We start from the raw sequence: 27,076 nt of genomic DNA, 5'->3' as shown, positions 1-27,076 counted from the left end.
GCCTGCAGGTCCCACATCCCTGAAAGGCTGTGAGGCAAAAGCAATGGGCAGCACAGTGAAGTGATGCACAGCTGGGCAGACGATGCTGCGCAAAGCAGTTGCCCGATTCGGCAGTGCCATATTTCCTCTGGACAGGTTGATGAAATGTGTCTGTGTCCCAGGCCCACTCAAGAAGCTGTTGGTTCACAGGGGCACCTAGTGGTCTTGGCCACTTGAGCCGGGATGGCTGGCTGCTCCTGCCACTTGCTGAGGAGCTCGCAAGGGCCTCTGGAAAGAGAGGCTCAGAGCTGCTCTGATGCAGCGTTACATCTCAAAGCCCTTCTGTCTTTTGTTGTGGGGTTTTTGTTTTGTTTTGCTTTTTTTACTCAGTTTTTGAAGCAGGGAAAAAAATTGACGTGTGCTTCCAGCATCATGACACGTTTGGAGAAGGAGAGGCTTATTGACAGTTGTATGACTGCTACAATTGGGGTCTGCAGAAATAAACAATTAATTCCGCATATCAGCTTTGTTGTTTTATCAGTATTAAAGCAGGGAAACGCCTCTGGTTATGATTGTTTAAGGTTAATCATTTCAAATGTAATGCACATAGTTGTGTTCTTTTGTCATACATGTATTATGTATGACAACAATTTTTTTGGCTTCTGGGGTTAAGTAATTCCCACTAAATCAATAATGCTTGCAAAAGTGAGACACTTAAATGATACTTGAGTAATCTTTATGTTTAAATGGCTTCTCCTGTAAAGCCACAGGTCAACTTCTAGGTGAAATTTAAACTGGTGTGTACTCAGTGAGCAAGGTCACCTTGTACTGCAGCAGATAAAAGCAACCGTGCTATATTAAACAGGGATCCATCTAGCCCAGTATTATGTCTCATTTGTTAGTGGCAGCACCACCAGAAGTGTCCCAGTAATAAATGTGAGCAAGCTTGAATTTGCCAGGGCTGGAACTGCACCGCATGCTTAACGGCACCTTCACAGACACCAGCAGCTGGTGCAGCTGCCAGTGGAGCAGCAGTAGAGTCTTTTTGGCAAAAGCCCTCAAGAGTTGCCAGAAGGGTATCAAGATAGGTGGGGCAAACCTGGTAGTGGAGAGTTTAGGATCCAATTGCAGGAGAGTTGGTGCCTTCAGTCAAAAGCTTTAAAGTAAATGGCATTACATTGCAGAGAGAAAAAAAAATAACCAAACAAAACTCAAAGGCTTTTCAATTAAAAAGCAGAAACAGGAGCTTTTCCCACACTGCCGGAACAGGGCTTAGGTAAGACCTGTCAAGATCCTATGTGGATGGAATTCAGTCTTTCTCAGCATGTAGGGTTCTCTCTACGGATATTTTAGGGGTTTGCTGCTGTCTAACGTTCAGTAATGATATGCAGTCATTCACATTTTTAGAGAAATCTGAGGCCATCCTCTTGAACAGTTCTTGAAAAGGAAATAGTCCACAAAAGTTAGCCTCCCATCATTTCATTGGTCAGAAAAGTGAGAGATAACATAGACCATAGCTGATGGCAAGCCTTGTTGTGAACTCTGTTTCCACAGACAACAACAGACTGGTGTGTTGTGATTTTCCCTCCTCTGGCTTCAGCAGCTGATCTAGCACAGACTCTCTGAATCAGCTTCTTTCAACATATGTAAATTATTGATAAATTTAATAAATTATATGCATCTTCTGCTTTCAAAAAGCAGAACAGACCTGCCCTGCAAAGGGTTCAAGATCGTTGATTTGTACTGGTCCTCATAAGAACATGATTTCCTTTGCAATTTCTCAGTGTCACAGTATCTGTTATATAGCTTCTTAAAGATTTGTGCACTGTTCCATAGGAGAGAGAAAGATTTTTCTCCCAGCTTTAATCCAAAATTTTCCTAAATCCATTTAAAATTTGCCATTCACATTAATGATGTTCTGATTGAACCTCAGACTTTGCTGCCTTTCATGGTTGTATTCTCAATTCAGTTTTACTGCATATAGGATCATCAGATAATCAATGGCAAGAATTAAAGAAACACTACTCCAAAGTGCTATTGTTGTAATGACGTGCAAAGATGTTATCCTATCTACTGAATAATGGCTCTCTGTTCCTTGTCTCTCCCACAAGGTGCTCTGAAAAGACACCTGAGTGTAAGCACTTGTGAAGGAGATTGTTATAAGTTTTCTACTTTCATTTCATGCTCTGCACATATCCAAAACAGTGTTAAAACTCTGAAATTTTCAAATTGCAATGAATATTCTTCCTTTATTACATATTAAGAGAGTTTTGTTCATATCTCATTTTTTATTTTAAATATGGAGAAAGTTCAGTATGCTACTGTACAACTACTACACAGTAGGGTTTTATATATTTAGTAAAATAATATAAAGGTTTAGAAAATGCAATGTGTATTCTTCTAGGAAAGTCAAGAACTAAGAATATTTCTTGACAGCATTCCTAGTTCTTACACAAGTATTAGAATCATAGAATTGTCTTGGTTAGAAGGGGGCCTTTAGATCATCAAGCCCAACCACCACCCTAAACTGTCAACCACCACTAAACCATGTCCCTCAGTACCACATCTAACCATCTTTTAAATACCCCCAGAAATGGAGACTATACCATTTATCTGCCTTTTGCTGAGCTTATCATTACTAATGTGGCTTGATTCTGGTTTTACTGTGCTACATGAGAAACAAAAGTTGTTCTAGATATCATTGTCAAATAATGAATGGCTTCTTGCATTAAAAATTAAATTTGTTGGATTTGAACTGGAGAAAAAAAGAACAGTATTGTAGTCATTTTGAAATTTCTTTCTCCTCAGCCCGAAGAAGTCATTTATTTGCTTGCTTTACACACATTTTTCCATTTGCCTTAAAACTTTTCAGTGTCACCAGCAGTGTAAAGAGACTGAAGTCACATGAGAACCAGACTGATTATGTGTATAGAAATACTTATTCATCAGTGTCTTGCTAAGTTAATGATAAAGATATTTCAAGTATTATAGCAGCTGTTTTGAGAAATAGGATCTAAATCAGAGCTGAGAATGATGTATTCAGCATTTCCTCAAACAGCATATATAATTTCATGCAGATATAGGTGTATTTTTCCAAATAATTTGTCATGTAACATTTACTCAAATATGCTTAAGGTTTTTTGCATTGCTCCTGGAATTTATACTAGGAAACAGGTATTCCTGTTGGTATATTAATAACATGTTTCAAATAGAATATGATAGAAGGAAAAGTTTATAAATTATATACCAATATTACCTGGCAGGAGAGTGGAAAGCTGAAAAGGCCAATGAAATAGACGTGTGAAGTGCTGACCTCTAATGCTACCTTAATTAAAATTGTCTCTAGTAAAGTCCTTGTATTTCCAGGAGCTGACTGCCACAGACACTTCACATTTCATATTGTGCAAGTATAATTTAAAATTTGAGACAAGGGAGCAAAGTTATCTCTTCTACCAGAAAAGTTATGAATCACACATAAGTACAAAAAGCAGCATGTTACCTTGGGAAATTAAGGAGGTAGCATGCAAGATTGGCTCTTTGGGTCTCAATTTTATTGATCTTACCTCAGTCTAGCAAGTACAGTACCTACTTATACCCGTCTAAAAAGAGATCTTGAACGGAGGGCAAATGCTGTGCCTAAACAACTTGCTAGCACCAGATGACATGGCGGGGCACTGTCCAAATTGTTTGTAAACTGAGACTGCAAGGATTTGCTTTTCCACAAAGAAAGACATAATAAAAACTCCTCCAGTAAATTCAGATAAGCATCTAATTTATAAAGGTCTCCTTCGCAATAGAAGTCACTTTCGAACTGTTGCTTGCTCGATTTTTGCACTTTGCTGCTTAGGTCTGTGCATTATTGAAACAGCAACTTCCATCTTAACCCACATACCCGGTTCTGAGACTGTGGATTTGAAATGTAAATCTCACAAGAAGTTTGGGCTTTTGTTTTTTGGGTTTTTTTTTAGTTCCTACAGCAATTATATAAGCTTTGATTATTCGTGTTACAGGATTTGTATAGCTTCAGTATTTTTTCAGAAACAACATATTTCATGTTTATATTAGTTCCAATGTTGTTAATTTGTAGGTGGCTTTTCTAGGCAGGAAAGGCAAGAATAAAGAAAACCTTTCTTTTTCAAGACCTTAGGAAAGTTTCAAGGCTCCTTTTGGGTTATCCTTTCAGAGTTTGTAGAGGCAATGTTCACCAATCAGTTGCTGTTGTGTAGATGCTGTCGTGCCACGCCAGGCTTGTTCCTTAAATGTCATCACCAGGCCTTTTTACGCTGTGTGAGTGCTAAAAGCCACTCAGTCAGATAGAGTTTGAACACGCTTGAAATGTAACTGAGTACAACTTCGCTGTCTAGACTCTTTTGTTCAGATGGTATTGTGGTTGATTTCCATAGCTAAATAAAACATTTGCATTCTTAAATGTTAATAATAGAGGGAGAGTCATTAAAAGGGAGAAGAGCTCTTGCTTGGAATGGTGACTCAGTGAAGCACACAGATTTCAGAAAGCTGCTCCATACGGTAGAAGCTCTGTACCAGAAGGTCCTCCCACCAGCACCACCAGATTGTGTGAAGGGATGCAGAGGACATGCATGCTAGCCAGGCAGTGGGAAGTGGATCAGAGACTGATACGCTTAATCTACTCTCCACCCACCTCCCTTGTGCTTTTTTAAGGATGCACAGCCATTCCAAATTACTGCCATTAGCCAAATTGCTGTTTGGAACTGTTTGGGGGTATTTCAGGTCTGCATTCAGATTGCCTTTCCTATCTCCTCTGTGCCTTTTCCCCCTTTATCCTACCCCATGTGAAGTCAGTGATTCATTCCCTTTTCTTTCCTCCATATGGCAGGTTGTATTAGAAAAGAGGGAGAAATACTCAACTAGAACATATTCTTTCAGTCCCAGAGGAGGCAGAGGGAAATAAACAGCATTTGTAGCTTATTTTCTCCTCTTTATATTTGTGCATAAGACAGAAGGTTTGGGCTGTTTCTTTTCCCTTCCAGTGGCAAGGTTCTGATCACTAAGTCCTGACAGTGTGCTTGTTTGAGTGATAAGCAGATAGCAGCACACTTTGCAGCTACCTAAAATCCTTTTCTGTGCAGCTGATAGTGCAAAATTCAGCGAAATGTTGATCAAACTCCAAGTTGCACTCTCCAAACACCTGGCTGTCGCTAACTTCATCTTATATATTCTTGTTCATGAGATCTTTACAGCCAGTGGTTACACATAATTATTTAGATGTAATTGCCATGAAGAAAATGAGATAAATTAGATATACTGAGCATTTCTTAAAGGAAAACATATCAATGTGTGTCAAGAATCAATTAAAATCAGTTTAACCAAAGTTAGACAGAGCAGTGTTTAAAATGAACGAACCTCCCTCTTTATTGACATTAAACATATACCAATAAACAGAACCAATGAAAATTTACCATCTTAATTTCCTTTCACTAAAACAGCAAGGCAGATATTGACCAACTGTCTTAATTGACTTGTGGTTCACCTTTTCAGGCATTAAATTTCCCAACTGTGAACAGAACTGGCAGCCAAATGACTCATTTAAAATGTGTTTGTGTTAAAAACAAAACAGAAATACTGATATGGAAGAACAAACTATGCTCATAGCTTTGTAGTGTGATATAATTCATTTTCTTCATTAATGATGAGGTTTAATCTACAGGAATTTGGGAAACAACCAAGCTGTTACCAGTACTCGCTTGTACATGGTGATTTCCTGGTCAGGTGCCACAGTGGTTATTTAAAAAATCCTAAAATTTACCCCGTCCCAATAAGAGTATTATATTTATTTTTATTTAATCTTATTTTTAATTAAACATCCCACATAGTGCCTAACTGTCTACTGGTTCTTGCTATTATACAACAGTTTTCTTAAGTCTTTTTGGGAACATTCAGTTCATCAAAACCTACAAGCAGAATGCAGAATAAGGCATTCTGAATCACTGATTCAAAAAATAGATATAATGCCCATTATTAACTCTGTGTTCTTCTCTGTCGACATTGGGAGATAATTGAAGTGTGCAGTTTTCCTTATCCAAGTGACTGTCAGAGCTCCCAAACACTGAAAATGAAGCTTGGGCAGGAGAGTTCTGAATCACAGCACTGAGATCCAGCCTGTACCATTCTCATCTAGCAGTTTTCTACAGAAGAAGCTTTTACTTTACACAAGCACAGATAGCACAGTAATTCACTGCTGTTTACTCTCCACCATTTATACTATTGCCACTTACCAACTTGTCCCACACTACAGCATAAACAATGGTAGACATTCAGACCACAATAATCAGACCCTCCCTGAAAATCACATTCAGCATGAAGTAATCCTAAAAAATTATTGCAGTAATATTGCATTTTTCCTTTTTTTCTTTTTCCTCATTTAAATTTTTGTGTGTGTGTCTTTTCTTCCATAATTTAGTGCTCACAGTTCCTCACATTCAGCATTTTGAAATTACATCTGTAAAAGTGTTTGATTTCTCTAACCACGACCCAGATGCTTAGCTAAAAACTTAGACACTCATCAGAATTTGTATTATCACTGTACTAAGTGGAGCTATGCACGTAGAGTAGTGCACTGTTTGGGTGGGGTTTTGTTTGTTTGTTTGTTTGTTTGTTTGTTTATACCTCCTAGGTGTATGCTTTGTACTATACTGACTGTTGAAGATGGGATGGTACATCATGTTCTGTTGGTTTGTGTTTGGTTTTCTTTATCCCTAGCAGAATGGATTAGGTTTAAATGACCCTATTATAAAATAAAGGTTTTCTATCATGGGGAAAAAAAAACCCAAACAGTTCTAGGACTGTTAAAGAGACAGATATTACTATCTATAGACCAAACAGTTATCCTTAACCTGACTGACTGAATCATCCCGCTGCATTCAGTAGTTCATTTGCTTTTTGCATTACTTGTAAGTATTATATGATATTACTGCTTTTGAGAGCACAGAAACCTGTGTGGAAATGAAAGTACTTATTATTTGAACTCAATTTATGTAATAAAGAAGGAAATAAAATCCAGTGTTCTGATGGTAATGTTTAAAAAAATTGGGGGGGGGGGGGAGTGGAGGGAAGTATTTTTGTATCCTCTTTAATTACAGAGGAAGTTGCATACAGCTACTATACCAGATGCATCAAAGCTGCAGAAAAGCTTACACACTTAGGGAAATTCTGTCAGTGCGTAAAATCTTACTATTATTTAGTATGTGCCCGGACATACACTGTTTACACTAGTTTGCAGCCGCTGGCAGAGTTACTTGCTTGAGGAAATTAATTGCAATTTGTTTCATAGCATTTCTGCTTCCAATGGTAGCACTGGTAAGCTGCTGTGACTGCTGTGGGATCAAGGTCCTTTTCATGCTCTTACGTAGTAGAAGATACAGCTTGGAACTGAAACTAGCCTGTGAGACTAAACACTCAACTTCACTCAAAAACTGTAATGTCACCTTAGCAAGACATGCCTGGATTCAGCAGTGGCATTGCCATTCGACAGCATGCCCAGGTAGACTTGAGCACACCAGAAGAGGTCTCATATCCATGACTGCATGAGAAACACATCCAGGTTTCAGGCATTCTCCTGCAAGAGGCAAAGGGGTCACAAGGGCTGTCTGTCCAAGCCACAAGTTCATGCTTTGCAGTGCTAAAGAGGTCCACACCTTCATGTGTTTCATACCAGACTCAACACACTCGGAGCCCGCTCCAAGAAAAAGGAGGAGTAAAAGCAAGTCTTTTCCATGAAATAGTAAGTGATCGCAGGAGTGCATAGGAGGTAGCAAATCCCCTCTGTCCCTCGTCTTAAACTGAAGTGTATCCAGTTTTTCTATCATGGGGTCTAAGGCATAAAGTCACAAAAAAGTCTGAGTGTAATGTCTAATGTCACTGCTTGGTGAGAGACCTGGAGAGGTTGATACAATACTTCTTTATGTTCCAGACAGATTAAATGTACAGGTAAAAGAATAACCTATGAGCATTCCTGTGTGTTTTAACATCAGCTGCCTTCCAAAAGGTGAGCTCAGGCTGCCGTGCATAGGAAGAGGAATACCTAAACTCCGGTGATGGGATGGAATTGGTTATCCTTTTAAAATTAACTAATGAAGTGTTACTGCAGCCACTCAACAAATTGTTTTGTCTGTTTTGAAAGAGGCTGAAAATGAAGTTTGGGGTGATTGCGATATTATTATTGGACTCATTCAATTATGTTATATAACTGCTTATAAGCAAGAAGTTAGGAAAGGAGGAAAACAGCAAATCATTTTTTTATTTTTATTTAGCCAGGAAAGACAATATTGTGGAAAAACTGAACACCTTTCACAGTTCATGTCATTTGCCAGGCTATGGTATTGATTTACTTTGAATTTATAACACAGTTCTGTGCGTCTATAATTATATGCAATAAGGCAACAAATCGTTATTGCTCCTTCCCCTTTCAAAAAAAAAATTAAAAAGTGTAAATCTTCTGAATTTTGCACCACACTTGGTCTTGCTTTTCCCAGAGCAATCAGACAGAAAGAGAGTATGCCTGTCTTGAATGTCTACCGGGTATTTATTTCCTACTCTTTTTATTCCCATACCAGCTGGTTTGGTAACAAGCAGAGGAGTGGTCATTTCTACCCCTGCTTTGTTTTAAGAAGCTAGTGAAATAGCCAAGACAGCTTATGTCAATGTTTTTGATACAGTTGGATGCAGAATCAGGAAATCAAAGGGAAAAGCATATAAAGATTTAGGAAAAAATATATAATGTGGAAGAAAGAGAGATGGATTTGAATTTCTGTCACAGAGAAGATCAAAGATTAGTTCTGCAGAGAGGATTTTCTGGGCTGTAAATTGTGTAAAAGATGCTGGATTAAAATTTGGCTGGCCGAAAAATTGGAGGTACTGGAGGAACCTGTGCAGCCCCATTTTTTCCTGTTTAAGTATCGTTCTTCTGCATTCTTAAGCTCAAAAGCTGAACTTGGATGAGATGCAACTGTGAGAAAAAGACTGAATACAGTATCTTGAACAGTCTTTCTGGGTGAAGCCCTGAACACCAATATCATTGAAGACTCTTGAGTTTGGGCACAGTCAAAATATTCTTTTGAGGTTACGGCTTCTCCTTATGTACTACATGTGAACAGTTAGAGGTCATAAATATTGATATGGTATACACAAAAAAAATAATAGCACAGATAAGTAAAAACTGGGTTTTTTTACAGGTTTTAGTATCTTTCTCTATTATTCATCCCATTTATCAACTCCTGAGCCATAAATATTTGCACATCTGGCAATTTTATACCATACAGGAAGTTAACTAGAGGTAATTCTGGTGAGATTTATGGCAGTGTCCAGAAAAGTTTTTCTAAGCTACTGATTAACGGAATTCAGTCTCAGCAGTCTTAATGTGTGCATTTCAAGTATAAAATCTTATCTGATTACCTTTTGCAAACTCATTGAGATCAAGTTTGATCAGCTAAGGTGAGGCTCACAAAGTATCTAAAGCAGCCCAAAGACACCTTTAGATACTGGCATGTATAGATTTTTGCCATCTATCCCAGTTGAAATAGACAGTTACTTACTACATGCGTGGGCCTGGCCTATAGCTCACTTCACAGTTAATTATATCCCCCACAAAAAATAAATTAAATAAAATTCCAGGGGACGTAAGAGCTCTTCCTTTATAATCCTTGTGTTTGATTTACTTAGGTAGGTCTTACTCCACTTGGAAGAAGAAACCAGTAGATGTCAGGTTTTTTGAAGCTTACCAAAGGTTTCTCACAGTATACATCTGGACAAAATGTCCAGCATACAGCTAAACAAGTCTATAACACATTGGGTGAGCCATTGACTGTTGGGTTAGGCTTAAAGGGTTATGGTAAATGGGGTTACATCTGGCTGGTATCATTCACCAGTGGGGTTCCTCAGGGCTCTTTTAGAGCCAGTGCTCTTTAATGTTTGTTGTTTTTTTTTTTTTTTTAAATCTGAACACAGTAATCAAACATACATAGTTTTCAGATAGTACTGAATTAGGAGAAGCTCTAGACTCTTTTGAGAATAGATAGGCCTGGCAGACCTGCATAGGCTAGAGAGCTGGTCAATCAGCACCATACGAATATTAATAAAAGTAAGTGCCAGATTCTTCACTTGAGATAGGGTAAGCCCAGTTGTAGGTACAAACTAGGGGACAAAGGGCCGGAGAGCAGCCTCATAGAAAGAGATCTGGAGGTTTGAGTTTATGGCAGGGTGAATATGAGTCAACAGTGTGCCCTGGCAGCCAAAAGGGCCAAGCAAGTCCTGGGGTGCATCTTATACATCATAGCTAGCTTGCCAAGGGAAATGATTGTACCACTCTGCAGTGCACTGATGCAGCTCCACCTGAAGTCCTGTGTGCAGTTTTGAGTGCCTAAATGTAAGAAGGACATGAAACTATTAGAGTGCTTCCAGACAGCAACCAAGATGGTAAAAGGCCTCAAGGACAAGACTTACGAGGAGCAGTTGATGTCACTTGATTTGTTCAGCTTGGAGAAGAGAAGGCTGAGGGATGACATCATTCATGGCAGTCCCCATATTCCTCAAGGGGGCAGCAGAGGAAGAAGTGCTGATCTCCTCTCTCTGGTGACGGGCAATAGGACATAAGGAAAGGGAATGGAGCTGCATCAGGAGATACTAAGAAGGGACTGTAGAAAAAGATTCTTCACTGGGAGAGTCATTAGTCACTGGAAGAGGTTCCCCAGGGCCTCCTAGGTCATGGCACCAAACCTGTCAGAATTCAAAGAGTGTCTGGATAGTGCTCTTCAACCTGTAGTCCTCTTTCAGGTGACCCAGTGGGGACCAGCAAGTTGTACTCAACAGTTCTTATGGGACCCTTCGAAATCAAGATATTCTATGAATCTATGACTGAAAGCATGATCATAGTAATTATCCCTAGTTGGGAAACTACCTGACAAGAAAATTTCAATTGCCAAATAACTGACATCTTCCTCAAACATACATATATATATAAACACCAGCCTTATGATTGTTTTTCAATTCTAGATCATTCTAGCTATGTTTATCATCAGAATGAGTAATAACACTGTTCAAAGCTAATTATAACTTACTGGCAAGAACTTTGTAGAAAGTCATGTTGCATATTTCAGAACAGAGGAAAATTGCCAGCATCCTTGCTTTGTGGATAGCCCTTCACTTCCAAATTCAGAAGGTATCATCTTCTCAAAATACAAGTAAAAAGAATCCCTGTATTATTTTTCCTCAGTCATTACACAGATTTTGCATTTATGGTAGTGTCTGCTCAGAAACAACAAAAATATAAAAGATATTTTCCACTGGAGGAGATGCAGGAAAGTGTACCATACAGAGCTCCTGTTCCTCTTTGTTTGCATCCTCTTCCCAGCTCCCATGTCCAGTAATAATGAAAATATGCAATGATTTTGAGAGTCAACCAATTAGTCTCAGTTCTCAATTTTTCTTCATTTTTTCCAGCTTCTATTTAGCCTAAGTGGTACTTCAGAGCTACAAACTAACTGAAAGAGCAAAATATTACATACATCCTGCATCAAGAAGTATGCTTCCTGTAGTATAAAACTGTATTTCACACAGCACATACCACAGCTTATAAATGAATTTCAGTTGATAGCATGGGTGCCTTCAGTTTTCAGACCCAACTGATATGGGTTCATCTGTGTTTTCTATAATAGTCTTTGATATTAATGAGGTTGTAATTAGTATTAAATTTGACACATCATTATAGATAGATGCATCCATGCAGAATCAAGCATTCTTTTTTCTTTTTTTTTTTTTTATTAGGACTTCTGAAAGTACTCTGGCAACATAAAGATACTATAGCATTTATTTTATTTAGGACAAGCACAAGTATGTTATTCTTAGTGTATTATTACAGATGGTATAAACAGTGCTCTCCTTTAAAGTCTTCTAAGCATAAGTGCACTTTTGTGTGTGCTAGTATGCAGGAACATAGACCTGGTTGAAAACTGTCCATTGAAACTGTCCCTTGATAGATTATTATTGTTTTAATGAAACATAACTACTGTATAAAATGTCTTGAGGGATAAAAATAATTTATTGGAGTTATACCATACAGCTCTAGAGTGATGTAGAAACTATGCTGCAAGCCAAATTTCCATTTTTGATCTGAAGTTTCTAGATCTAAACCAGGAAGAAAACTACTGCAAATGTGATGTGAGTGTAGTTTAGGTTTACTATTACTTGTAGAGGGAAGTATAGCAGTGCTCTGAAGAACTGTTGAGAGTCTCCCAGGAGACAGTAAGTTAGTAGATGAACTCATAGCGGGTGCAAAAGAAACTGGACAATGCAGCAGTTACAGTGCTTGTAGCTTTGTACCAGCTCATTGCTGTCTGGACCAAGTGTCTCCTGCTAGGTGTCAGTCTCTAGATATAACATACAGATCAGGAAGAACTGCAGGACAGAGCACCACCCACTGTGAGTGTGATATGTCAATTTCTAGGAAGCAGCAGGAGTAAGTAGATGCAGACTGCCTTCTTGGGAAGAAAGGGAATTTTAAAAAGGGAAGGGAAGGGAAGGGAAGGGAAGGGAAGGGAAGGGAAGGGAAGGGAAGGGAAGGGAAGGGAAGGGAAGGGAAGGGAAGGGAAGGGAAGGGAAGGGAAGGGAAGGGAAGGGAAGGGAAGGGAAGGGAAGGGAAGGGAAGGGAAGGGAAGGGAAGGGAAGGGAAGGGAAGGGAAGGGAAGGGAAGGGAAGGGAAGGGAAGGGAAGGGAAGGGAAGGGAAGGGAAGGGAAGGGAAAAGTCTTGCTGGCCTAGCATTAAAACTATGCACAATTACCTTTGTAACTAGATCTGGCATGGCAACTCATACGACTAAACCCAATATGGAAAGCAGTGCTTTTTAATCCCTTCTTTTCTGATTAACCATGAAAATAAGTATGTTTGAAATATTCTGAAAGTATTATTTCTCTTTATCTTATAATTAAAGGAATTACCAAACATATTTAATTCAAGTAGCAAAGGCTGTATCTAGTATGAAAAGTGCCTTCATTAGGTCCGACTCTAACTGAACAAAATGCAGATTTTCAGGAAATCCCATTTACTTCCAAAGAAATGTACAAATATGAAGTCACAAAAACCATGAGGGAACAATTTCTATTACCAGGGTTTGGCAAGCGCTTGGGACGTTGTTAGTGACACTCTAGCAAATATGGGTGCAGATTTCCAGTAAATAGGTTACAATAGATGCTCAGAAGAATGAGTTTCACGTGTAAAAAGAGTTTGACTGTGAAGCATGCAACAGTTAGCATCTTTCTGACTGGTTCACCTGGGAACTAACCACAGGACTGCTCTGACATCCGACGCTCTGCAGTGGGCCAGGCTCAAATGAAGGGCTTGGTTACAACTCTGATCCAGCTGAAAAAAGCTGACTACAAAACATCAAGTATAATCTTCCACTTTCTGTGTCTTTCTCTTCCTCTTTCTCTCAATATGATAGCTTACTGCAGTTCATGATCACAGCAATAGATATCTGGAGTAACATTCATAAAGTATGGGTATGACTAACCTGTAGATTAATGGTTGTGTCTTGTTCACCTGTCAACATGTCAGGTCTTATTTCTGAATGTCCTACCTTGACCCTCCTGCAGGCTGATTTTTAATCTAAGTATATTTTAAGAATGGCTTTATCAAACAGGAAATCCCCAAGGCAGTTCACTATTTTTTTTTCTCTCAAGTGTATACATTATGATCAACTCTATTTTAATTCATAGTGCAGTAGCTTTGCACAGCTGTCCCTAGGGTATATTCCTTATCTGAGCCATTAAGTGGCTACGGCAGGGTCTATCCCACAATTTCTTCCTTCATAACCTATTAATGTTGACCTATGAGATGAAATACATCCCTTCTTTCCTATGTTTCACCTCCAAGCACTGGACACAAGTTTCTGCTGGAATAGCCACTCTGAATTTTACAGTATTGTATCAACAGGAGGCCTTATAACTGGGATGAAGAACTGTATTTATTCTATTGTGCTTATTTTTAATGCATTAAGTGTAGCTCCTGTACTGTCTCTTCAGACTCTGACTACTACTACAATTTACAGAGAGCAGCGTTAGATAGCTTAGTATCTTGCTTCCATGCTGTGCTGTGAAGGCCTTACATACAGTGGTATAAAGACAGTACCCAGCAAATATGCCCCTTGTTTTGACTGATTGGTAGGGGTTTGGTGATAGACAGCAGAACAAATGCAAACATGCTTACTGAGGTGGAAAACTTATGTTTTTAACACACCAGTCCTCAAAAGTCTGACACTGGCCCAGATATAAAACAGGTTCCTGTTTTTTTTTTTACAATAGCTTTCAATCCTCACTCATTAAAGCTGAGAGGCAGCTGAATGTTAGAGCTAAAACTTCAAAGGGAATACTATCTCTGTTTTTCAACATAGGAGATACTGTCCAGGCAACATGGGTGTCCCAGTTACTGCCATACCCAGTCAGTTTTAGAAAAAATACCATATTTTTCAAGACAAAAATAAACTTTTCATGTAGAAATGCTGAAAAGCTTTCCTTCCTTCTCTTTAATCAATGCAGTTAGCCTTCCTACTGATTTAGTTTTGAATTAATTTATTCAGACTGCATTAATTAGTGCAGATATTAAAAGCAAGGATAGTGTTTAACACTTTCATATCTTAATGTTCATTGTCCTGTTCATGGCAGAAGTTTTCTAAGGTTCATATGCCTAGATACACTGTGGAACATAACAAGGTCTTCTTTAAAATTGAGATGTTTCCTCTTTTGATTGCTCCATTCCCTAAAAGCAAGAACTTTAGGTCTTTGCTTGTTGTCATACACCTCCCTGCACAGCAAAAGCTTTACCTTTCTTCCACTGTGTTAAGTCTTTGTCGGTGTTTGGAACATCTTGGAATCTTGTAAGAACCATCAATGATGGTTGATGCTTTTTTGCTTAGTATCAGATAGGGTTAAATCGACTTAATAAAAGTGAAAACTTATTTAATATCACATGCGTATTTTTTTAAGTAGGATATAACTCAGCAGACTGCCAAGCAGAAGTACTTCACACCAAGTCCAGGTATGGAGTTTAACTATGACAGTTGGTGCTCTTACAATGCTAAGCAGCCCCAACAAAATGTAGTACAAACTACTGAGAAGCTGCACTGTTTTGAAGAGATGTGTCTGTATCTTTGTCCATTATTTCATTATCTGGGAAGTCTTTTCCAACTTTAATAATTCTGTGATCTTGTTTAGGTCATGAACATATCTATAGCTATGGTATTTGTGCTGTTCTGGTCTCTGCCACTGAATATTTCCCTATTAGTGGCACCACTTTTCACCAGTACAATATGGATACTATTTACTAGCGATAAGTAGTAGAAGCAATTTTGAATTTTGCCTTTCAAAAATTGGCTTCTGCATTCAGAAGGAATATATGGCAAAAAAAGATGCACTATTCATAGTAGTTAATTAATTTATTCAACTAAGAATTCTTTTTCAAAAGCTCTTTCTATGCAAATTTTTGCAATTTTTATCAGGTAGTTATTTGTGTGGGTACAATAGTAATATTACCTTCCCAAATTGGACCTATGCAAAAAACCTGAATTTTACTTTACCTCCTTTTAAAGTTCCTTACATAATTGTTCATATAAGCTTCATGTAAACCTCTTCCTCTTCAACTTACCAACAATGTCAGTGGGAGTGTCATTTTGTCTACAATTCTTTCAAATATCTCCACTGTCTTTTCCTGTTATTTATGCATGAAACATCTCCTGTGAGATAATCCTTAAGGTTTATTACCTTCCCAATATTCAGTTTTTCTGTGACAGCTAGAAGAAATTGGAAAATCAGACTTAAAAACACTTGGTTAGAAACAGAAGATATGCTTGTGGCTTCATTTCTTTGCTTAATTTTAGGCAATGTGGGTTGCTAAACCTAAACACGTAATTTGAATTATCGTGATTTTCTTACTTTCGTTTTTTGGCACACAATTTTCTTTCACTTTGATTCAAAAACCAATCTAAGCATTTGGGGTAAGAGCTGTACCCACTAGTCAAGTTTTTTAACACCTGGTACAAAGATTTTAACTAGTTTAACTAGTTTTACAATAATACTAGTGTATAAGCTGTTCAAAATGTTACATGGTTCTTATTTTTTTTAATTTCCATATTATGTCTGTTGTAATGGTATACCAGTCTGGGTCTCAGTCTTAAAAGTACTTAGGAGTACTGTTGGAAACAAGTACTGTTTCTTCTGAAAACAAAGGCAACTTGACTGTTGTTTCTGAGTTAGTGTTAGCCCTTGAAGCTCTTCCTGATGACATAATATCCCAGGACAGCATAATAATTGAATCAAAAGTTGTTTTCGACTCAGTTGGCAGACTGGTGGTTATTGCTGGTGGTATTCAAGGTTTCCTCCAATCTATTGATTATTGGAGTGCAGATAGATAGCTACTTATTGTTTTGTTGTTTATTTAAAAGCTGAGATGTTTAAGACACCCATGGAGGGAAGGAGAAAATAATCTCTGCATAAGCGAAAGAGGGTTGATTAAAGAGGCAGGGAACTTAGTACACCTTAGTTCACCGGAATAATTTCTGAGATTATTGGATTTAAACAAATATCCTCCTTTGGAGAGAATATTGGCAAGCTTGACTTGGCCTGTGATGGAGCTTGAGATCCATATAATAAGCTTTGTTAACTGCTAGCAGAAGACCTGGTGAGCAAAGCCTTTGCTACACATTGGCTTTTACACTGAAAGACTGTATGGTGGGAATGTCAAGACTGTAGTCTATTCAGAAACTGCCAGAGTCAGGATTTCATTCATCCTCCCTATGGCATTGTGTGTCACTTGCAAGAACATTACTGAATGTATAATATTTTCATGTTTCTTTTTGACTGTCCCTAAAACTATCTCAGTTTGTCTCTGTCATCTTACCAGCCTGTTCACATACAAGCCCTGGGCAAATCTTCTTCACCATTGCCACCTTGGTGCCGTGTAGCACAAAGGACTCCTCACCATCCCTGCCCTTAAATGATCTGGTCCAGCACCACAGGAGAGACCAGAAAAAACAGATCAGTTTGTGATATTCAGATTTTCACAGCATTCTGAGGGAGCATTGGATTGCTTTTTATTTCTTTATTACTATAGTTTTTCAATTTAAAAGCTATTGGAGTTCTGGTACATACATATTCTTGTAAAGCATTTACGGGAAGATTAAAAGCTGCAGAACTTTGTAAAAAATCATTTGCATTTCAAAGCAGTATAGATGACTGATTTGGGTGAGATCACACAGAACTATTAACTAATAACTTTAATGAGCTTTCTTAATTGCATAACTGAACTTTGACTGAGGTCCTGTGCTGAAAAAAAGAGTGTCAGCCAACAGTAACTTGACTCTTGACTTTGGACTTCAGAAACAGAGGCAAGGATGACAGAAAGGAGGTAGTTAGTTAATTTTTACTTTTTAATAAGGAATCCCTTAATATATTTCACTTCCCAAAGTGTGATAAATAACCCAGAAATTCTGCAAAAAATTTTTACATAGTCTCATTCAGGTTCAAACATATTAAAACACACAGATCACAGTTATTCTTTTCTTTACTACATTTTTTGTGCTAACCAGCTGTAATTTTAGAGGTTAATTGGGATTTAGTATAATTTATTAATTTGCCTTACTGAAATGTATTTTAGTCCAGCTTAAATATGAGTTCTGAGTCTTGATTGCTTACAAGTGCATACACACACATGCACACATCCCTATAGGTAAGTGTAAATAATAACAGTAAATACAGCAAATAATACAGTAAATAACTTTTATTGTCTTTTATACTGTCCACCTTCTACTTTATGCTCCTCAGAAGTTTTAGTTACCAGGCAGCTTGGACAGCTGCAAAAAGCATTTCATATTTTTGCTATCTAAAACGAACGCTTCAGGGGTGCTTGTCTTTCACTGAACCTGTTTACTTTATGCTTCGTACATTAGGTAAGTAAGGTAGGAAATTATTTCCCTGAGTGCTAGAAGTATCAGTGTGAAAGGCTAATCTCACAAACCAAGCTCAGAAACTAATGATCAGAGCACCCAAAACCCACTTTGATCTGAATTCGTTGTGAACACCTAACTCACGGACCACCTATAGATTTCCAGTTTTAACTTAGTGCTTAATGAAGTGAAGTTTATCTCTGAAAACCTTTGTCACAGCTGGGCATAACTAGCAGTAGTTACTTGAAACACTGTAACTTAAGGGGCAAGCTAAATGAATCTTAGCAGGTTGTCCTTCTAGGACAAAGTTGCAATGTGCTTTTAGAGATAGAATAATAAAGAACAGTCTTCACCCGGGTCTCTGAACTACACTGCAAAACCAGCATGTGTGGAGGATTCAGTGCAGACTTGGTTGTTGGAGAAGGGACACAGCTGCACAGACCTGCTCGAGATGGCATAAGTAGGGTAAAGGTTGGTTCAAAGTCAGTGTGCCCTTGGGACCAGCTGCAGGCAGTCCTGTTGTCTTAGAAAGAGGTCTTTCTCATAACAAAATGCAACAGAATGTAAGCAAATGTGTAATAGAATGTAGGCAAGGGCAGGACTGCAATCGATTAGCTGGACCAATGATGAGCTCGGCTTTGCAATATTCAATGAGCTAATTAACTACTATATTTAAGCTATGCTTGTGTGATTAAAGTTGGAGACAGCCTGACGAACCACTTGGTGTCCGTGTCTTCCTTCTCCGACAAAATGGTGACCCCGACGTGATTCTCGTCAACTCCCAATCCCCCGACGTGAATACTGCGACGCGACACCACGGTCGAAGAAGTCGAGCTGGGTCCTGTAAGCAGGCAGGACGGCGACTTAATCAGGGTGCGCCCCCAAAGATTACAAAGGTAATTTGGGGCCATACGTGCCACAGAAGCCTGGAAGCTGCAACAGCGCGCGCTGAGGATTACACGATGGATAGGCAAGTGGCATATGATTTATTTGCAAATACTTTAAGAAAATGGGATATTAAGGGGTTAGATCTAAAAAAGGAATTACTGGGGTTATTGGCTTATGGGTATGCTAAGGGGTGTTTTCAGAACCTGCACACGGTTCACAAGTTAACTGCATAAAGCAATATCAAGCAAAAGCTGCTCAATTAGAAGATCAAAGGGGATAAGCCGGAAAGTCAGTCTTGGAAAGTGATTATGTACCTACCGCCCCAACTGGACTATCGGTAACAGCTGAACCCTTTAAAACATCAGGGGCTTGTGAGGCAATTCCTCTACAATCTGCTGTCTAAGAGAGTGATTAAGAATTATGAAGTCTTTAAAACCCCTCCTTTTTGAGCAGCGAAGAAAGAAAACTGATAACAAGCCTTGACAGCACATTTGATTTACCTACTTGGGAAGCTATTGGAGCTCAAATCCTTGACGAACCCTCAGTTTGGGCGAAAGAAAGTAAATCCTTAATAACTCTCTGGAAATCAAGTAAAAGGACTTTAACCAAAATAGAGACAGAAAACATAGCTGCTACTTCAGCCTTTGCAGCTTTAGCACCAGTTCTGGATTCTACAGAACCGATTTGAAAAGGGAAAAATCTACTATGAAGAATGTGTTTTTGTTTCTGGGTGCTCTTTCATCTACCCCAGTTACTATGCCAAGTAAGAATGCCGTGTTATCAGAACAAAGTGATAAATCTGTCAGAACTGACCGGGAAGGGGAGCGAGTAGTGCGTGTAAATCTGCCACCACGGTGTGTGCCCCCCCCCACTACTATACCTTTGGAAGGAAAAATGTGGAAACAAACGTACAACTGACTGCCTTTAATATCTGTTTACCTTTAACTTTTACTGAGCCTAAAAACACCCTATGACGCAGTCGAAAATGTTAACTGGAATCGACAACTTCATCCTGTCTTTGAAAAGCTGGAAAAAAGCAGAGCTGGCAATGGCATGCCCTGCTGGGAAAGGGTTTGCAGAACTGCCCACCCAGCCACCCGAAAATTACTGAGATAAAATCTACCTATATGAAGAACCACCGACTAAGGCACAGAGCAGTGTTGCCCCCATGGACAAGGAACCTAAGCACAGGGACAAGAATCCTACGGAGATGGACACATCACCCACACCTCCCGACGAACTCACCAATACATCACTGTCTCCTGACGCCCAAGACACTCTGCAGAGACTGCTCGTCACAGCCTGGACACGTAAGATGCCGTCAGAATGGGATAAAGGGTTACATCAGGATATTTGGATTCCTACTCAGTTGCGGAACTTACTGGGGAAAAGTTTACGTGGGAATGAGCGGGTGGTGGAGAGAGTTAATAGTGGGCCGGTGGGAGGTGGACGGAAAAGGGAGACCGTGCGGCAGGTCCTGGTGTTCAGCCAGGTCCTAGTGCTCACCCAGGGCTCGGCCCCGGTGACCGTCGGGGTTGCGCTGTGGTTCACAGCACGGGGAGAAGGGCGCTGCGGGCAACAACCGACACCACTGACACCAGGCTGTGCAGCCGAGTGCCTTGGCATAATTGCCATAGAAGTGGGAGAACAACCCCCCCCCCCCGCCATGTGGACTGGATGTGACAACTCACGTCTTGCAATGTCGTTTGTTTCATGACTTGCTTTGCAGCGTTTGTTTGTATGTGCTATGGGTTCAGAAATGCGTTTATCCACTGAGAGCAGGGCTGCCTACTTAGCAAAGGGATTTTTGATAGCGATCATTGAAACTGGGCAGCTTACTTTACAAACTTAACCTGGAAAACAAAAAATCCCCGTTTGGGCTGATTACTAACTACTTACTTGGACAAAAATTGCCCAATTGCAACGTTTAATACAGGAGTAACTGACTACGGGGTGTATAAAGCCTTCCGCAAGTTTGTGGAACATGCAAAGATTTTCAAGGATTGGGTTTTATTTTCCATTATGCGTTTACACTCCAATGATTAGGAAAAATTTGCTTTTTCAGTCCCTACTATAAGCAAATGTGTGCTCCCACAAGGCATAAAAAATTCACCAACTATGTGCCAGGCTTATGTAGCTTAGACACTTGCTCCAGTATGAAAAACGCATCTTGATCTAATCTTTTATCATTATATGGATGAGAATTTGATTACAGAAAAAACTTGGACATTGAAAGTTTGATTCATGAGTTACCAGTGCAAAGGATTAGAGATTACTGTGTTTTCTGGCAGTGAGCTAGTACACAGACAGGGGAACGCAGCATTAGACTGCCCCGTGAAATCAAACTGGACAACAGCTCAGAATATATGGCATGAACGTTGCCTATGTTACAGGGACGCCACATTTGCCTATGGGCAAAGCCATGGTAAAACATATGAATCAAACTCTCACAAAGCTCTTTACGTTTTGAACTGTTTGTGTCTGCCACATTTGGTACCTCCAATGGTGAAATATCAAAAGACGAAAAAAAAAAAAAAAGACAGAAAAGTCGATGTCAAGTGTTATTAAGAATGAAGTTACAGGTACTAACTTGGGAAGGAGATCTGCCTGTGTCATTACAGATACCGGACCCAAGCGGATAAAGCTGTGGATCCAGAAGAACTCGAGCTTGCATGAACCAGGACAAGATCCTGATCCCAGTAACTGAAGTCAAGTGTTCCAAGTGCAACCACAGTGGACTATGAACTTTGCTGCGAGATATTTTGAATGATCTCACAGTCTTTGAAAAATGCATGTATTTGTGCTAAATGAAAATTAGGGAAATTGTGATTTCAGCACAGCCTAAGGTCACAGATTACGGTCAGTGCCTGCAGGAAAACATGAGGCTGATGTTATCACACTCCTGATTGGCAAAACAAACAAATGCAACAGCAAAGGCACTTACAATTGGTTTAATGACTGGGGAATTTCAGGATGGATATTGTCGATGGTCAAATTTGGATTATTGGATTTGGTAATTATGGTACTTGTCTTACATTTACTGTCATGTTCATTGAGCTTTCTGCAAAGGGCCCTTGCAGAGACCTCAAAAAGCAGTTTTTGTAACACAGATACTAAAAGGAAAAAATTGGCAAGGAGGACAGTGGACCTGCCAGCGGCCTGGCTCTCCTCACAGAAGACAATATCCTTGAATTCCCATAAGACAGGAAAATTACTCATGCTGAGAGGTATTTGGTAATTACATTCTCAAACATAGTGACCTTGAAGACAGAGGTACGCACTGCCTCAACCCAAGGAGGAGTCTGAAGGCATGTGTTGTATGAACCTCTCTGATCATTCACGATCCATACATTCCCAAGTTAATGAACTACAAAGGTTAACTAACAACTTACAAGTGGATTCTGGTTTAGGACTTGATGGATGGTTAAGATCACTGGGACTGGGACCCTGGTTGCTATCCATAGTAAAAGCAGCTATTCTGATAGGAGTAATACTACTAACCTTTACCTTACTCTTACCATGTCTCTGTATGTGTCTGCAGAACATGATGCAAAAAATGGTATCGGCAGCTTTCAATCAGACGCTATTAGCCCAAAAAGAAAACGGGGGAAATGTGGAGGATTCAGTGCAGACTTGGTTGTTGGAGAAGGGACACAGCTGCACAGACCTGCTCGAGATGGCATAAGTAGGGTAAAGGTTGGTTCAGAGTCAGTGTGCCCTTGGGACCAGCTGCAGGCAGTCCTGTTGTCTTAGAAAGAAGTCTTTCTCATAACAAAATGCAACAGAATGTAAGCAAATGTGTAATAGAATGTAGGCAAGGGCAGGACTGCAATCGATTAGCTGGACCAATGATGAGCTCGGCTTTGCAATATTCAATGAGCTAATTAACTACTATATTTAAGCTATGCTTGTGTGATTAAAGTTGGAGACAGCCTGATGAACCACTTGGTGTCTGTGTCTTCCTTCTCCGACAAGCATGCATTTTGCCTCATAGTCTCTGCATAGAAGTGTCAGAGTGGAAAAAAAGAGGCCATAGCAGTCAAGAGTGAGATTCTTCCACAGGTAGGAGAGAAGTAATATGTGTGCCATACATTTCTGGTCAGTGAAAGAGCGCAAGTTATGTGCAGCTCCAGGAGAATTTATTGTTCACCCAATAAAGTTTCTGACAGCCAAAGCACAACAGCTGTGTATTATTTAGTTCAAATATAATAATGCTAATGTCTAAAATCCAAACCACACAGTTCTGTTGTGGATTGAAAATGATACCATAAGATCAGTAGATCCAAGTATCTGCTCTTTTTCTCACATGTTGGATCCCACCCTTCTGTTCATGCACAGTCTGAACTGGTATCTCTCCTCTATCAGGCTGGATGATTTAGTGAGTTACCACATACCAAGTTGTTTCCAGAGGAAGTACAGTGTTGCTGCAGCAGTTACTGGTGGGAGTTTCTCCCTTATCAGCCTGGGGTTTGCTCAATATTACTTTTTATGTGATTCAAACAGCTTATTTGAGAAAGTAACTGATTGCATCGTAAATTGTTATACCGCATTTGTTTAAACCTATGAACCTTTCTCTGTGTATGGGTGGATTTCTTTTATGATGCAATATGCATGACTGCACACAGACAAACAAAACTTGAGTCCATTTTCATCTGAACACTTTTTAAGCACTAGCCAGATGATTCTCAAAGCTGAAAGATGTAGGTGAAGCAAGGGGATGCTTGGCCATTGGGTAGTGTTGCCATTATGGATAGGACCGGCTGGGCAACAGTCGTGTGTCAAGACCTGAGAGGAAGTGACAGGCAGGAGTTGTGTGAATTTTACAAGTACCACTAAAACAAAGCCTAAATTAACCAGTGTGGAAAAGGCCTCACAAGGCCTGAGGGACCTTGTAAGGTTTATTAATGTTATGAAGCCTGACTCCCAATACTACCACTTAGCCTCATCAAGTTGGCTGTACCACGGGAGTTAAGAGACTTCCATAGTCCTTGCATGAAGTGTGCCTTACTCTGCAAGTGTCTTAGACTCACTTTCCTTTGATGAGCACCTATATTATTATTTTTTTCTTTTTGTTCTTTTGAAAAGGGTTATTGAGTGTCTGCATTTAGTAGCTACCCTTGAAAAAGTCTCTTGCCTTTGGTGACTAAACCTGTAAAGTACAGCCTTTGGAAGATGGATAGTTAATTTACTTGAAGTTATCTTGTGTTCTAGTATCCTTGGTTTTAACCTGGAGGCAGGAATGAATAGATCTCTTACTAACTGTGATTTCCGTGAAATCTGTTGTGCTTCTTTGGACATTGTGCTGCTTAAATACAGCCAGCACATGTTATCTTGTTTTTCTCTCTCTCAGAGCTAATTCACATGTTTTGGAAGTACAAGGATATATTCTGTAAATCTTTCTCAGGTCTTTGGTTCTAAAATTAACATAAAATCTCTCTGTGAAGTAAAAGCAAGGAATCAATTTGTCCTTAATACAAAATCTAATCAGAGATGCACTAGTTCCTTCCTCATCTGAGCCATTGTGTATGGGCGAACAAGCTCCATCTATTTATAGCAGTAATGTATGCAATAAATGTTAAAAGGAACCTCTTCATTGTCAAGGAACTCCTTTTCTTGATGATAATATATCATTAAGGTTTTCCTTAAAACACTGATGTGAATAGGAAAGGCAAAAGTGTAGTTTCTTATCATCTCACAGAGGCCTAATGCTGTAGTTATCATAAGCATGATTAGCTTTATTTGGAGAGTGTATGGTGTTTATCTCTGTGTTAGTTACAGCAGTCTTGAGGAGACCCACTGGGAGTGAGAAAAGAATAAAATCTAACCTCCTTTACTGTTTGCAGCAGGAAAAGCTGTTTTGTCTCCTGACATGTCTGGAAGGGAAATGCTGGATAAAAAAGACCCTTTGACAAGCCAGTGATAGTGAAGAAAAAAATCTGCTTTTTTATTGCCCTTCCCATTAACAATGGGTTTTATAGTTTTATTTCAAATGAAATCATATGTGCCTTCTTTGAAATGGTATTGTAAAACTGGCAGAGATCTCCTTTTGCTGCAGACTTAACTTGTCCCTTTTCCCATCTTCATCCCCGCAGGCCCGTGACGGAGGGTTAGACCCGATCAGTGGAGTCATGCGTCACACAGCTGTATCATGCTGGCAGCCGTTCCTGGGTCTGGCTGTGCTGCTAGTTTTCATGGGCCCCACCATAGGCTGCCCAGCCCGCTGTGAATGCTCGGCACAGAACAAGTCTGTCAGCTGTCACCGAAGGCGTCTGATGTCCATCCCAGAGGGCATTCCCATTGAGACCAAAATCTTGGACCTCAGCAAGAACCGACTGAAGAGTGTCAACCCTGAGGAATTCACATCATACCCTTTGCTGGAGGAGATTGACCTCAGTGACAATATAGTTGCCAATGTGGAGCCTGGAGCCTTTAACAATCTCTTCAACTTGCGCTCCCTGAGGCTGAAAGGAAACCGTCTGAAGCTGGTCCCCCTTGGGGTGTTCACCGGGTTGTCAAATTTAACAAAGCTTGATATAAGTGAAAACAAGATTGTCATTTTGCTGGACTACATGTTCCAAGATCTGCATAACCTAAAATCCCTGGAGGTTGGGGACAACGATTTGGTCTATATATCACACAGGGCCTTTAGCGGACTGCTTAGCCTGGAGCAGCTCACCCTGGAGAGATGCAACCTCACAGCCGTACCAACAGAAGCTCTTTCTCACCTCCACAACCTCATCAGTCTGCACCTGAAACAGCTCAACATTAACGCTTTGCCTGCATATGCCTTTAAAAGACTATTTCGCCTGAAAGACCTAGAGATAGATGCCTGGCCCCTCCTGGACATGCTCCCTGCCAACAGCCTGTATGGTCTTAACCTTACTTCTCTCTCCATCACCAACACTAACCTGTCTGCAGTACCTTACTCTGCTTTTAAACATCTGGTTTACCTGACAAATCTAAACCTCTCTTACAACCCTATCAGCACCATTGAAGCAGGCATGCTTTCAGATTTGGTGCGTCTGCAGGAACTCCACATGGTGGGGGCCCAGCTACGTACCATTGAATCACACGCTTTCCAAGGGCTCCGATACTTACGCGTACTTAATGTGTCCCAAAACCTGCTAGAAACCCTAGAAGAGAATGTATTCCATTCCCCCAAAAGCCTTGAGGTCCTCTGCATTAACAACAATCCCCTGGCCTGTGACTGCCGTCTCCTTTGGATTTTACAGAGGCAACCCACTTTGCAGTTTGGAGGCCAGCCACCGATGTGTGCTGGCCCGGACAGTGTTAAAGAGAGGTCATTCAAAGACTTTCACAGTACAGCTCTTTCCTTTTACTTCACCTGTAAGAAGCCCAAGATACAAGACAAGAAGTTGCAATACCTGGTAGTGGAGGAAGGGCAGACAGTGCAGTTGATGTGCAATGCTGATGGCGATCCACAGCCTACCATATCCTGGGTTACCCCACGTCGGAGGCTGATCACAACTAAATCAAACGGAAGAGCCACCGTGCTGGGAGACGGCACCCTGGAGATCCGATTTGCTCAAGACCAAGACACTGGGATCTATGTTTGTATTGCAAGTAACGCAGCTGGGAATGACACCTATTCGGCCTCCCTTACGGTAAAGGGGTTTACTTCTGACCGTTTCCTTTACGCCAACAGGACCCCTATGTATATGACAGACTCCAACGACACAAGTTCCAATGGAACTAATGCGAACACCTTCTCTCTGGACCTTAAGACAATACTGGTGTCCACAGCTATGGGCTGTTTCACATTTCTTGGAGTGGTTTTATTTTGTTTCCTCCTTCTTTTTGTGTGGAGCCGAGGGAAAGGCAAACACAAAACCAGCATTGACCTTGAATATGTCCCTCGCAAAAACAATGGTGCTGTGGTTGAAGGGGAGGTTTCTGGACCACGAAGGTTCAATATGAAAATGATTTGATGGTATTTTGCTAGCAGTGCTTTTTCTGTGGCATTAAAACCAATTAAACCAGCCTGGCATGTGGAATTGCTAGGCAGAAGCAGCTTAATGCAGCTGTCACTGTATAAAAAGGTTACATGAAAATGGAAAGACTATTTGTGGTTATACAGCAGAGCCTCCAGACCTTGAGGCAGATATGTCAGGGCCTTTCATAGAACTGGTAAATTGTACTAACTGTTTGCATTGCAAATATTGGCATTCTGGGGATATCAGCAATGAACCGCTGGCTCATGCTCATGGACAATTGTTCAACATTTT

General features: G+C 40.0%; 1 protein-coding gene across 1 annotated transcript in view; it reads left to right on the top strand.

Annotated features, from left to right (window-relative positions):
• LINGO2 (leucine rich repeat and Ig domain containing 2) overlaps window positions 1-26,779 on the top strand; it is a gene marked incomplete at its 3' end in the record, with an annotated part of 164,461 nt that extends 137,682 nt beyond the window's left edge. Inside the window, exon 2 of the mRNA XM_084278844.1 lies at window positions 24,923-26,779. Coding sequence (XP_084134970.1) covers window positions 24,923-26,779 — 1,857 coding nt within the window. The remainder of the gene's footprint in view (window positions 1-24,922) is intronic.
• Between the last annotated feature and the right edge of the window lie 297 nt (window positions 26,780-27,076).

Source organism: Gallinula chloropus (genome assembly GCF_964237585.1).
Source record: "Gallinula chloropus genome assembly, chromosome: Z".
Classification (NCBI taxonomy): Eukaryota; Metazoa; Chordata; class Aves; order Gruiformes; family Rallidae; genus Gallinula; species Gallinula chloropus.
This window is presented reverse-complemented; position numbering and strand designations above follow the sequence as displayed.